The 13,341-nt window shown below is 33.8% G+C and overlaps 1 protein-coding gene across 2 annotated transcripts in view; it reads right to left on the bottom strand.

Moving 5' to 3' along the window:
- Positions 1-9,601: 9,601 nt before the first annotated feature.
- IBTK (inhibitor of Bruton tyrosine kinase) overlaps positions 9,602-13,341 on the bottom strand; it is a 100,944-nt gene continuing 97,204 nt past the window's right edge. For both annotated transcript variants that reach the window (XM_059177213.1, XM_059177214.1), the window contains exons 27-29: positions 12,463-12,534; positions 11,923-12,055; positions 9,602-10,872 (exon numbers count right to left, since the gene is read on the bottom strand). In XM_059177213.1, the coding sequence (XP_059033196.1) occupies positions 10,741-10,872; positions 11,923-12,055; positions 12,463-12,534 (337 nt within the window). In that variant the 3' untranslated portion in view covers positions 9,602-10,740. The remainder of the gene's footprint in view (positions 10,873-11,922; positions 12,056-12,462; positions 12,535-13,341) is intronic.

Genomic DNA, 13,341 nt, shown 5'->3' with positions numbered 1-13,341 from the left:
TTTATAGTTAATTTCTCAATTTTTAAAGTATTATATATTTACAGAGCTTAGAATTCAAGCCCTTCTAAAAAAAAAAAAAAAAAGATTTGTGCCAAAATAGCTGCTCCCTGACCCAGATCAAACACAATCCCTGTTCAGCTCTTTTCACTTGTTTTTTATTTCATCTACTTCTTAAAGCCACTTAACTGAGGTATGACTGATAGGTAAAAAGCTGTCCATATTTAATGTATACAGCTTGATGAGTTTGGTAATAAGTGTACTTCTCTGAAGCCATTACCACCTTCATCACCATCAAGGTCATAGACATATCCATCACCTCCCAAAGTTTCCTCTTTCCCCCTTTACTAGTAGTAATGTGTGTGTGTGTGTGTGTGTGTGTGTGTGTGTGTGTGTGTGTAAGAGAGAGAGAACACAGATTTGTCTTGGCAGATTTTAAGTATAAAATCAGCAGTGTTAGTTATCGGTGGTTTGAAGTGTGATAGATCTCCAGAACTTATTTATACACAGCGTTCTGGCCATTTGGGGCCAACTAGTGAAGGAGCACAACCACACAAATTCACCACGGGAAAAGTGAAGCCATGCTTTGTAGGCTACAATGTGGAGGTGACTAGGGGAACTGATGAGCTGTTGAGATGCTGGTGTGAGGTCAGCCTGCTGGTATTGAATTGGCTTGGGCTGTAAGAGCAAAGCACCATGCTGAAGTCTACTGAAAGCTGAAGTCATCAGTTAAACTCATCAAAGTGGATAATCACATCTACTCAGAAATAAGAAAATTCCGAGCAACTCAGGATATATGAATTGGACCTTAAGAGGTCAAACCAGAACCAGCTAAAGGGGAAAATATGCATGTCTTTTTGAATGAGTGTTTTCATTTTCTTTGGGTAAATACCCCATAGTAGAATTACTGGATCATAATGGTAATTCTATTTTTCATTATTTGAAAAACATCCATACTATTTTCCACAGTGGCTGTACCAGCTTGCATTCCACCAACAGTGTACAATGATTCTTTTTTCTCCACTTCCTCGCCAACATTTGTTATTTCTTGTATTGTTTATTTTAGCCATTCTGACAGGTTTGCCATGATGTTTCATTGTGATTTTGATTTACATTTCCCTGGTGATTAGTAACTTGGGTATATTTTCACGTTTGTTTAGTTTTAGGAGTTCTTTATATATTTTGAATATTAGCCCCTCACTTGCAAATATTTTCTCCTATTTGGTAGGTTGCCTTTTCATTTTATTGACTTCCTTTACTGTGCAGAAGTTTATTAGGTTTGAAGTAGTCCCATTTGTTTCTTTTGTTGCCTTTGCTTTTGTTGTCAAATTCAAAAAATCCTTGCCAAGACTGATGTCAGCGTTTATCACTTATTTTTCTTTTAGTAATTTTATGGTTTCCGGTCTTTATTCTGTCTTTAATCCAGTTTGAATTAAATTTTATACATGATGTATGATAGTTTTTCCAACAGCATTTGTTGAAGAGACTCTCCTTTCCCCACTGTATGTTCTTGATGCCTTTGTTGTAAATTAACTGACCATAAATGTATGGGTTTATTTTGGGGCTCTCTATTCTGTTCCATTGATCTATGTGTCTTTATTTATGGCAATACCATGCTGTTTTTATTACTGTAGCTTTGTACTACAGTTTGAAATCAGGAAATGTGATGCCTCCAACTTTTTTGTTTTCCCCTCAAAACTGCTTTGCTATTCAGACATATTCATAGTTTCAGAACTGTTCTATTTCTGAGAAATAAAAATGACACTGGAATTTTGATAGGGATTCCTTTGGGTAGTATGGTCATTTTAACATTAATTCTTCCAGTCCATGAGTACAGAACATCTATTTATGTCTTCTTCAGCTTCTTTCATCAATATTTTATAGTTCTCAGTGTTACAGATCTTTCACCTCCTTGGTTGAATTTATTCCTAGATATTTTATTCTTTTTGCTGCAACTGTATATGGGATCATTTAAAATTCTCTGATAGTTCATTATTAGTATATAAAAACAAAAGATTTTTGTGTGTTTGATTCCTGAAACTTTTACTGAATTCGTTTATTCTAACAGTTTTTGGGTGAAGTCTTCAGGGTTTATAGTGGTAAACACAGTATCATATTATCTGCAAGCAATGACGGTTTTACTTCTTTCTTTCTGATCTCGATGCCTTTTACTTCTTTTCCTACCAAAATGCTCTGGCTAGGACTTCCAATATTATGTTAAATAAAAGTGGCAAGAGTGAGCATCCTTGTCTTCTTATCTTTCAGCTTTTCACTGCTGAATACAATGTTAGCTGTGGGCTTGTTGTATATGACCTTCATTGTATTGAGGTACATCTCCTCTATATCGACTTTGTTGAGTTTTAATCATTAATTGGAGCTGCATGTTGTCAAGTGCTTTTTCTGCATCTATTAAAGATGGTCCTTCATTTTGTTAATGTGGTATATCACACTGTTTTACAGATATTGAACCATCCCTGAAATAAATGCCACTTGATCATAACATATGATCCTTTTAATGTATTATTGTGATTTGCTAATATTTTGTTGAAGATTTTGCATCAGTGTTCATTAGGGATATAGGATTGTAATTTTAGTTTTTTTGTGTGTGTCCTTTTCTGACCTTGGTATTAGGGTGATCCTGGTCTTGTAAAATGAGTTTGGAAGTGTTCCCTCTTCTATTTTTTTGGAAGACTTGGATAAGGATTGTTCTTAATTCTCCTTTAAATATTTGGTAGAATTCATCACTAAAGCTGTCTGGTCCTGCACTTTTATTTGTTGGGAGGTTTTTGATTGCCAATTCAATGCCCTGAATAGGAATTATTAGTCTGTTCAAGTTTTCTATTTATGATTCAGTTTTTGTAGATTGTGTGCTTCTAGGAATTTATCCATTTTTATAGGTTTTCAAATTTACTGGTATATAATTGTTCATAGTAACTTATGGATCCTTTTTATTTCTGTGGTCTTAGTTGTAACATCTCTCTCATTCTAATTTTGTGTCCTCTCTTTTTTTCCTCTTTGGGGAGGGGGGGTCTTGCTAATGATCATTTTTTAAAATTTATTTTTTATTTTTATTCATTTTTAAATTTTATTTTTTCAGTGTTCCAAGATTGTTTATGCACCATACCCAGCACTCCATGCAATACGTGCCCTCCTTAATACCCACCACCAGGCTCACCCATCCCCCCGCCCCCCAACCTGTTTCTCAGAGTTCAGTCTCTCATGCTTCATCTCCCCCTTCAATTTACCCCAATACACTTTTCCTTTCCTACTCCTAACGTCCTCCATGTTATTCTTTATGCTCCACAAGTGAAACATGATAATTGATTTTCTCTGCTTGACTTATTTCACTTAGAATAATTTCCTTCAGTCCTGTTCATGTTGATACAAAATTATCAACATCCTTTCTGATGGAGGCATAATACTCCATTGTAGATATAGACCATATCTTCTTTATCCATTCGTCTGTTGAAAGGCATCTTGGCTTTTTCCACAGTTTGGAAATTGTGGTCATTGCTGCTATGAACATTGGGGTACAGATAGCCCTTCTTTTCACTACATCTCTATTTTTGGGTAAATACCTAGTGGTGCAATTGATGGGTCATATAACTCGTCTTAATTTTTTTGAGGATCCGCCACACTGTTTTCCAAAGTGGCTACACCAACTTGCATTCCCTTGCATTGTGAAAGAGGGTTCTCCTTTCCATCTTCTCAACACTTCTTGTTTCCTGTCCTGTTAATTTTGGCCATTCTAACTGGTGTAAGGTGATATCTCAATCAGTTTTGGTTTGGATTTTCTTGATGGCTAAAGATGATGAACACTTTTTCATGTGTCTGTTAGCCATTTGTATGTCTTCTTTGGAGAAGTGTGTGTTCAGGTGTTCTGCCCAATTTCTGACATGACTGTTTTTTGGGGTGTTGAGTTTGAGAAGTTCTTTATAGATCTTGGATATCAGCCATTTGTCCATAGTGTCATTTGTGAGTATTTTCTCCCATTCTGTGGGTTGCCTCTTTGTTTTGTTGACTATTTCCTTTGTTGTGCAGAAGCTTTTGATCTTGGTGAAGTCCCAAAAGTTAATTTTCACTTTTGTTTCTTTTGCCTTTGGAGACATATGTTGAAAGAAGTTGCTGTGGCCAATGTCGAAGAGATTACTGCCTGTGTTCTCCTCTAGGATTTTTATAGATTCCTGCCTCATGTTGAGGTCTTTCATCCATTTGGACTTTACCCTTGTGCATGGTGTAAGAGAATGGTTGAGTTTCATTCTTCTATACATAGCTGTCCAATTTTCCCAGCACCATTTATTGAAGAGACTTTTTTCCACTGTATATTTTTTCCTGCGACCGTAGAGTTGAGGGTCCATATCTGGGCTTTGAACTGTTTCACTGGTCTATGTGTCTGTTTCTGTGCCAGTACCATGCTGTCTTGGTAACCACAACTTTGTAGTGAAGCTTGAAATCAGGCAAGTGATGCCCCCTGCTTTGTTTTTCTTTTTCAACATTTCCTTAGTGATTCAGAGTTTTTTTATTTACCTTTTTAAAAAAACAGCTCTTAGTTTCATTGATACACGTCTTTCTAGTTTCTGTTTCATTTCTTTACATTGTGATCTTTGTTATTTCCTGCCTACTACTAATTTTGGACTTCATTTTTTTTTTTTTTTTTGAGGTATAAAGTTAGGTTGAGATTTTTTTGTTGTTATCTCTTGATGTAAGCATTTATTGCTATGAATTGCCCTTTTATAAACACCTTTGCTGCATCCTCTTTTATTATGTTTTATTTCTATTATCATTTTTCCCAAGGTATTTTTTATTTCTTTTTATTTGTTCTTTGGCCGATTGGTTGCTCAGTAGCATGTTGTTTAATCCTCACATTATTTCTGAATTTTCCAGTTTTCTTCCTATGATTGATTCTTGGTTATACCATTGTGGTCAGAAATGATGCTTGATATCACCTTAGTCTTCTTAAATTTACTAAGACTTGTTTAGTAGACTAACTTACAATCTATCCTGGAGAATGTTCCATGTGCACTTGAGAAGAAAGTGTATTCTGTTGTTCCTGGATGGAATATTCAGTATATAACTGTTAAGTCCCTCTGGTTTAACATGTCACATGTACATTATTTCGTTGTTGATTTCCTCTCTGGATGATCTTTGGAAAAACTATTATTTTCTTTATATCAAGTTAGAATTAGGACTAATGGATTTTAGGGCACCTAAGAAAATTCAAAATTTTTAAAAATCATAAAAAAATTTGAGATGTAAAGGGAACTATAAGCAATTTATAAATAGTCCCCTTTTGCTATTGATTAATAAAAAGCTTGCCAGACAAAAGACAAAAAAGAGAAAGTTCAGTCTCCTTCCTCCTGTCAATATGCCAGCAGTATACTAGTTGCTCCAAACTGGTTAAAGTAACCCGAAGCCAGAAGGAAAATGAACTAGTTGGTAAAGTTCTAGAGTTCAGCCTCACAAGACAGGATAGTGAAGAGAAGAAAAGAGAATGGATCTGAGGTGCAAATAGACTGATAATCAGCTCCGTCCATACCTTTTGATCTTCAGCCTCTATTTCTATCCTTTATTTAGGTAACAATTTCTGGTCTCAACACAGAAAAAATTCTATAAGCTGCCATTTCATAAGATGATGTCAACTCATATTTTTCTTATGAACACATGGAATAATCTCTAAATTCTACGTATGTTAGATGACAAAATATGTCTTAATAAATTTAAAAGGACTGAAACAATATAAAATAGATTCTCCAAACTTAACAAAATTAGAACAAAAATAAACAAAAGGGTAGAGAAATTCCCAACTGTTTTGAAATTAAATATACTTCTAATTAATCCATGGTTCAAAAAAACAATCAAAAGGAATTTTAAAAATATTTTAAACTGAATGAAAATAGAAACAAAACATAAAAATTTATGGAATGCAGGTAAAGAAGTGTTACCTGGTAAATTTATAGCTTTAAATGCCTATATTTAGGAAAAAGCTCTTAAACATCTGGAAAAAGAACAGTAAAAGCTAAAGCAAGCAGAAAAAAGGAAATAATGAAGATCAGGGTTAAAACCAATGGGAAAGAAATAAGGGGAAAAATCAATGAACCTCAAAATTTATTCTTTGGATAGACAAAAGTAATATGATCAAGGAAAAAAGAGAAAACACAGACCCAAAATCAAGAATGAAAGTGGAGACCTCACCAATCTTACAGAGATTAAAAGGATTAGAAATACTGTGAAAAACTTTTTGCCAATAAACTATTCAGATAAAGTCCTAGACACATAAATTATTGTAACTGACTCAAGAAGTATTTTTAAAAAAATCTCAGTATGCCTACAACCTACAGAGAAATAGAAACTGAATTAATAAAGATTTTTTCATCCAAGAAAAGCTCAAATGGCTTCAGTTGTTAATGCTGGCAAAGATTTAAATAAGAAATAATACCAACTATTTATAAACAGTTCCAGAAAAGAGGAGGAAAACTTCTGAACTCATTCTATGAGGCCATTATTACACTGGTTCTAAAGCCAGAAAAAAACAGAAGAGAAACCCACAGAAGAGAAAACTACATTATCTCTCATGAGTTACAGAAGTAAAAGTTCTCAATTAGGTATTAGCAAATCAAATCCAGTACCTCTTTTGAGGTGCTATTAATGATCCATTTCTTGATGTACTGGTAAGTCACTTAGCTGAGTATTTTTGTCTTTTGCACTTAACTGTGTTATGGCTCAAGATTTTAAATAAAACACATAAAGAAAGGAATGCTTAGTCTGTGCCTTCAAAGTACAAGTAACTTAATGAAAGATAAAGACTAATAGGAAAACAGAACTAATGAAAGAATATGACAAGTACCCTGTAAGGTATAAAGTGCTGAAAGGAAATGGGAACACAGTCAATCCATGTATATTGTTTTTTCTTTTGAGAAGCTACAGGGAGAAAAAAAAACAGGAAAAAGCTTATGAAGGAAGAAGAATTTGGGTTGCCTTAATCATGGATCAAGAGAATTTCAGTAGGAGAAGAGAAAGAAAAATTTAGGCAGACATCTGTATGAACAAAGCAAAATCTATTTGGGATAAATATCAGGTCAGGTTTGGCTCTACCACCACGTGTAGAGATGGGGGGAAAAAAATCACTTGAAGGCCCAACTGAGGAAATGTGAACTTACTCAAAGTGTAGAGGGAGTAACAAGTTTTAAGCTTTCAAAGCACAGACAAGACATATTCCTTGGGGCTATTAGTTTGGGAATTAACAAGTTTAATGGACCGCACCAAGCAGACGGAAAAAGGGTTAGCAGCTAAGGGACTAAAGTGGTTCTGAACCATGTTCTCAAACTTTCAGGAGTCAGATCCAAACCATTTTCATAACTTGTCTTATCTCAGTCTCTTAAGTTTCCAGACACTGTATGACAAATGACACTGCAACAGACTGAATGTAGAAGCAGTTAGAATCCAGGAGTCCTCTATTAACCCAGACAGCCTAGACCTAAACCTGAAATACTCGTATGTTTTTATATTTATATTTATTTTGTATTTATTTTTTATATATAAAAATATAAAATGATCCCAATCTTAATTTTGTTTTGTAAAATAGTTACATTTTTATTAAAAATGTTATTTAACATATGGTTATGATTTTTAAAGGAATTGAATTTTCACATTTCTAATTTTGAATACATTAAATACAAATAGATGTAACACGTATAAACAAAAGCTCTTTAGAGTTTTCAGTAATATTTTATCAGTATAAACCTTTTGTACTGAGACCAAAAGGTCTAAGAACTTTTGGAAAGAAAAAAGAACATAAAACATAGTAGTAGTAATGGAAATGAGTGAAATGAAGAATGACATGGAAAAAGATTAAATAAATGATAGGAGCTGGACAACCAATAAATGTAGGGGGGGGGCAAATGGGGAAAGAGATAAAGTAGAATCCAAAAGTTCAGCCCGAATGACTTATAAGAATGACAAAATAAGAGATAAGAAAATAAAGATCAGGAAGTTTGGGGTATCAAGAATTCAGTTTTGACACATGAAATGGCAGCCAAGCATAGAGACAAGTAAAGACAGCCAAGTAGAGAGACATTAGAAAAATAAAATAAAATCCATAAAGATGAAGATACAGTTTGATGGTTATGTGTATAGGAAAGATGAGGTTTTTCTGGTATCTGAACATAACTGAGCATCACTTCAAGCAAAAAAGATACACATAAGCAGTACCATAAATCCTGGGATCACTTGTTCCCAATTCTTTGTTAGAAGGTTGTTTTAGTTTCTTCTGAAAAGTTCTCTTAAACAGACAATTCTGAAAGTTTCTGGTTACATTTATCTTTTCTAAGTGCTTTTTAAATTTGTTCTCAGTCTTGGTTAAATTGCTAATTTCTAGGAGGCACGGCTCTAGGGGAATCAGACTGAAAAGACAGGCTTCATTCTTAGTCACTTTCTCTGGAGTTGGCCTTTTTTTTTTTTTTTTTTTAAATAAAATGAAGACAATATGCAACGTTAATGTATTAGGCTTCTTCAGATCTAAAATTTTATGAAACAGCTATTAATACCCTTATCATGAGCAAACCCATACACCCAATCTCCAAGAGCTATAGAACAAACCTAGATATTGACTAGCAGTATTTCTCAACTCTCTCTGTCATTCCTATATAATATAAAGTAGGAATCTCTTAACTTTGTTTTAAAAGTTACTTCTTTTGAACTTTAAGAGAGGTCCCAAATCCTAGTATTTTGTCAAAAAATTTACTTGACTGGCAGACTTGGCAATTTTGCAAGTTTTCAAAATATTCTTATTTTACCACTCTACTTCCATTAACCATCACCTTTCCAGGCTAAAGAGTTCTACGATTGTTTTGGTCAATCTTAAAAACCTCTTCACTCCCTGATCCTTTAAATTGACAATATCCAGATTTTCTTCAATTCTGTTAAGTCTTGAAATCAAGGAGATTAAAGATGAATTAAATACTACAGGCAGAATAATATTGTTGTTGGTGGGGAGGGGGAACATCACTTTCCTGGGCTTTTTGGTGGTAAAGTATTAGGTTACTATCTTCATGGAATTGTTTATGGAAGTTACAGTGTATAGCATGCTTATCTTTCACTTTACTAGCAAAAGAATTCCTTCCCCCGCCCCCCAATGAAATTTCATGTAACACCTCACTATATAAAATGGGCCAGAAAGTGCGACACTCTGGTGGAGCTTTGTAAATGCCCCACAGACTCAGTTAGCCCTGTCCCTCCTTCAAATCCCATCCAACAAAGGTGCTTTCCAGGCAACATGGAGTGCACTGTGAAAACCACCACTTTATAGCATCTTTAAATGTTAATGATCCCAATATGCATTAAGAATCAAAGCCTCATATAAAATAAAGCAATTACTTTAGTAAAGGCCTCTTTACTGCAACTTCAATAAAACATTACAAAATCCATTTCTTTTCAATTTAGTTAAACGTAATATAAAACTTATCATAGACGCATCTTAGGAAAACTGCCTTTTTCAAGCACTGAAGGAATGAACACACAGCATCAATGTAAACAACACCGGCTAGTAATTCCTCCTATGGTAGATGTCAATATAGTACCAGATATTGAAGACATGTTAACACTAAAATGGATCAAGATTATTTTTTATTGCACATATGCTTACAAATTTGCTGTTTTAGGTAGAGCTAAACCTCAAGTATTAAGTTAGTTTCAGACATATTTCCATCACCTGAATTACAGCAGTGAATTGCCTATATGTTCTCCTAGGATTATGTTTCAGAAATGAGAACATTAACCTTCTCAATTTGTCTAGTTTACTGGAGCACAGATTTAACATTTGTTTTTAACAAATCTAAACACTTAAAACCAAACATCATACTGTAAAGAAAACAATGCATATGTCTATTCATATAACTCAGGCTTAGAGAACTTCTGATTACATAATATTGTAAAGAGTCTTCAAAACTATTAATTCTTGCATGTATAATTAATCATCTATTTTGGAAAACTTTAATATTTCGAGAAATTGATTCATAATCAGGTTTTTATGCGGTCTCCCCTCCCCACCAAAAAACAACACACAATGACTCCAAATTTAATAAAGGAACCATTATCTTGGACTAAGCTTCAGAATAGTATTCACATTCCCTTTGCACTGTATTTCATAATTTAATGCAAAATGTGCTGTACAAATTGAAATAATACAGCATTTGAGCAGTCCACACTTAAAACAAACCTGGAACATTGACGGCCTGATCAAAAGACAAGAATGAAAACAAACTATAACTGCAAACACAAAATTTGGCTATTAATGGATCAGAAGTAATGGCGGATGCTCCTACTTTAAGCTGATCAATATCATATATTTAAAAAAAAAAAGAGTGACAACAGATATTTGGCAATATCTTCTAAATTATTTATCCAAAATTCTCAAATGGAAAGTTATTTTTCATTCCTCACTCTTAAATTTTAAACTTCAATCACCCATGTTTTCCTTTTCAGACTGTTCAGAAGAAATAATTCTACTTAAACTTTTAACCTAGTGAAGTTTTTCCTCTCACATTTTTACATAAAAAGTTACTAAAATCACAATTCTGTGGCATTTGTTTTTATCATACAGACATTACACACCTAAGCTGTACTAAAGAAATTCGATCCTTTCTCATTCTTTCTAGAATGTTACCAAATTTGTAAGAACTCTTTTTCCATAGCTCTTCTTTATAACAATCATGACTGATGAAAAATGCATTTCATCTCCAGAGTAAATTAGCATCCATGTTTATTCCACATAGGTACTGCCAGTGGTCCCTGTGGTGTCCTTTCAACAATGACAAACTCATCAGGGTTGCCAAATGCCTCATAAAAAACCAATAAATCTTGTATTGCACGCTCTTCAATCTGAAAAAAGGGTGAAAAAAAAACTTGCTTTAATCTTTCAGCAGGATTATATTAGGTTTTAAATCTCCTTTTGTGGAAGTACCACTTTCTATGAATACAATGTAGCAGAACTAAATTAGGTATCCTGCTATTCCCTTTGCAAGCAGAAGGCTTAAAGCCTGAAAAAGAATAATCAGATAACCACCCTCCCTTGAATTTTAATCTCGAACAGAAAGAAAAAAAAATCCTGAAAATAGTTGTTGGAATCTATTCATTCCAATAATTTCAGTGAGATACTTTCTGCTTCCAAATCTCCTAACTCTTCAGGACAACTATGGGTCTTATCTGTTTCCAACCCTGGCTGCCTGGTCTTTCAACTAAATCTGTGGAATTTTAATATCCCTCTAATAATTTCTCTTTTCTATAAGTTAGCCAAAGTTGGTATCTGTGGCTTACAACCTAAGAACACTTACTGATCCATAAGTACTAGATAATGCCAAGTTCATTACTGATCACTTTCATACATATACATATATAAAATATATTTATGTAATAAAATATATATATTTCATGCGTGTGTGTGTGTGTGTATCTATATAAAAATTTTATTATTATATTTTTTAGAGAGCACGCATGAGTGTGGCAGGAGGGGGAGAGGGAGAGAGAGAATCTTAAGCAAGCTCCACTGCCCAGTGTGGAGCCAGAAAGGGAGTTTGATTTCATGACCCTGAGATCATGACTTGAGCCAAAATCAAGAGTCACATGCTTAACAGACTGAGCCACCCAGGTGCCCTATTGATCACTATTTAAAAAAACTAAAACAGTCCAAAGCATTGCCAGTGCTAAAAAAAAAAAAAAAAAAAAAAAAAAAAAAAGTTACCCTTGTGACAATTGCTTTGTTCTAAATTATCCTGAATTCCTTCAATTAATACTATTGAGTCCCTTAGTTTTATACTACATTTTAACATGATAAATATATGTACCTTTGTGATGAAAACAAACACAATTTTCTCAAGATGAAATGTTATCTAGCCCTTCACTAAATTAAATCCATAAAGGCACATTACCTACCTGAATCAAAGCCAAGGGTTTTTCTCGACTTCTGATAAGAGCTGCTTCCTGCTGTAGTTCTTCTTCTACAATAGATGCAAAAGTGACTGGGGCTACCATGGAAGGAGCAGTCAATGAAGAAGACAGCCAGGGACTAAAAGAATAGTAACAATGAGTTCTCATTCATCATTGCAAATTTTTGCATATAAATTCTCCTCTGAAATATTAAACAGTGTTACATTTTTTTTCCCAGTGACCTACAATATGAAGGGACTTGGAAGCTTTTGCATTCTCTTTACAGAATGGTGAGATGAGAAAGAGAAGCAAGGAGAACTAATATTTTATTTGGATCAGTGCTATAGAGAAAACTTTAGAAAACACCAAAAGGCTGTATGGAACAGAAATGATATAACCAAACAGAAAGGTAACTCAAACTATGGAATAGACAGTAGTCAGAAAACTCATTCTATTCAATATACTACTCCCAATTTTTAGTCTTATCTTTCACTACTAAACAATAGCTTAGCTTTGGAGGCTCCAAAGCTAATCAGTTAGCCTTACTTGTGACTGTCTAGAAGTGGTAAATCTGAAATATGGTTGCCTTCTGGTCCTGGGGTACCATGAGTGGAGCAACTGCAAAACAAATGCCAAAACCAGAGGTTAAAACTTCTACTAATATTAGCAAAATTGTTTACTAATAGAAATACAGAGGAAGAATTACAAGTCCTGACTCAGGATTCAAGTTAATGAGTGGAAGTCAGACTTACCTTTAAAATTATAAGTAAAAAAAAATCTACAGGGGTGCCTGGCGTTTGCCCTCAGCTCGGGACATGATCTAAGTGTTCTGGGATCAAGCCCAGCATCCAGGCTCCCTCTTCAAATAAATAAAAACCGTTAAAAAAGAATCTATAGGTAGTTATAAAATCCTGTGTATAAAATACCAGAGAGATGTTGCAAGAAATGTTCTATTTTTTCTAATAATACTCATACAGCCATTTACTATTATCAAACACACATTAGGAAATACGGAAAACTTTGTAAATAAAGTTTTACATTAGTAATAGTTTATGAATAAAAATGAAAAATTAGCATTAAGTTTCAAAATACATACACACCAGATAATTAGCCAAATTGTATGAACAACTAATAGAGTAAATACTTTAATAAGCCAGGCATTAAGCCAGGATGGAAACATATAAGATATGATTTCTTTTTTCTAAGAAATCACAAAATGAGTAAACAATATATAAAATGATATATAGCAGAAAACAACTTAGACTCCATCTAACAAGGACTATGAAAATAAAGATTTGGTATTTGAGAGGGCCTCATGGAGAAGACAATAAAAGAGGTATAGGATGAGGCGGTAGAAGTTTTCCTGTAAGGGAAAAAAAATTAATAAAGGTACTACAGAGACTGGCCTAATTATGGAATTTTATA

Source organism: Mustela lutreola, chromosome 6 (genome assembly GCF_030435805.1).
Source record: "Mustela lutreola isolate mMusLut2 chromosome 6, mMusLut2.pri, whole genome shotgun sequence".
Taxonomy (NCBI): Eukaryota; Metazoa; Chordata; class Mammalia; order Carnivora; family Mustelidae; genus Mustela; species Mustela lutreola.
The sequence above is the reverse complement of the archived record's forward strand: the minus strand, read 5'-3'. Positions and strand labels throughout refer to the sequence as shown.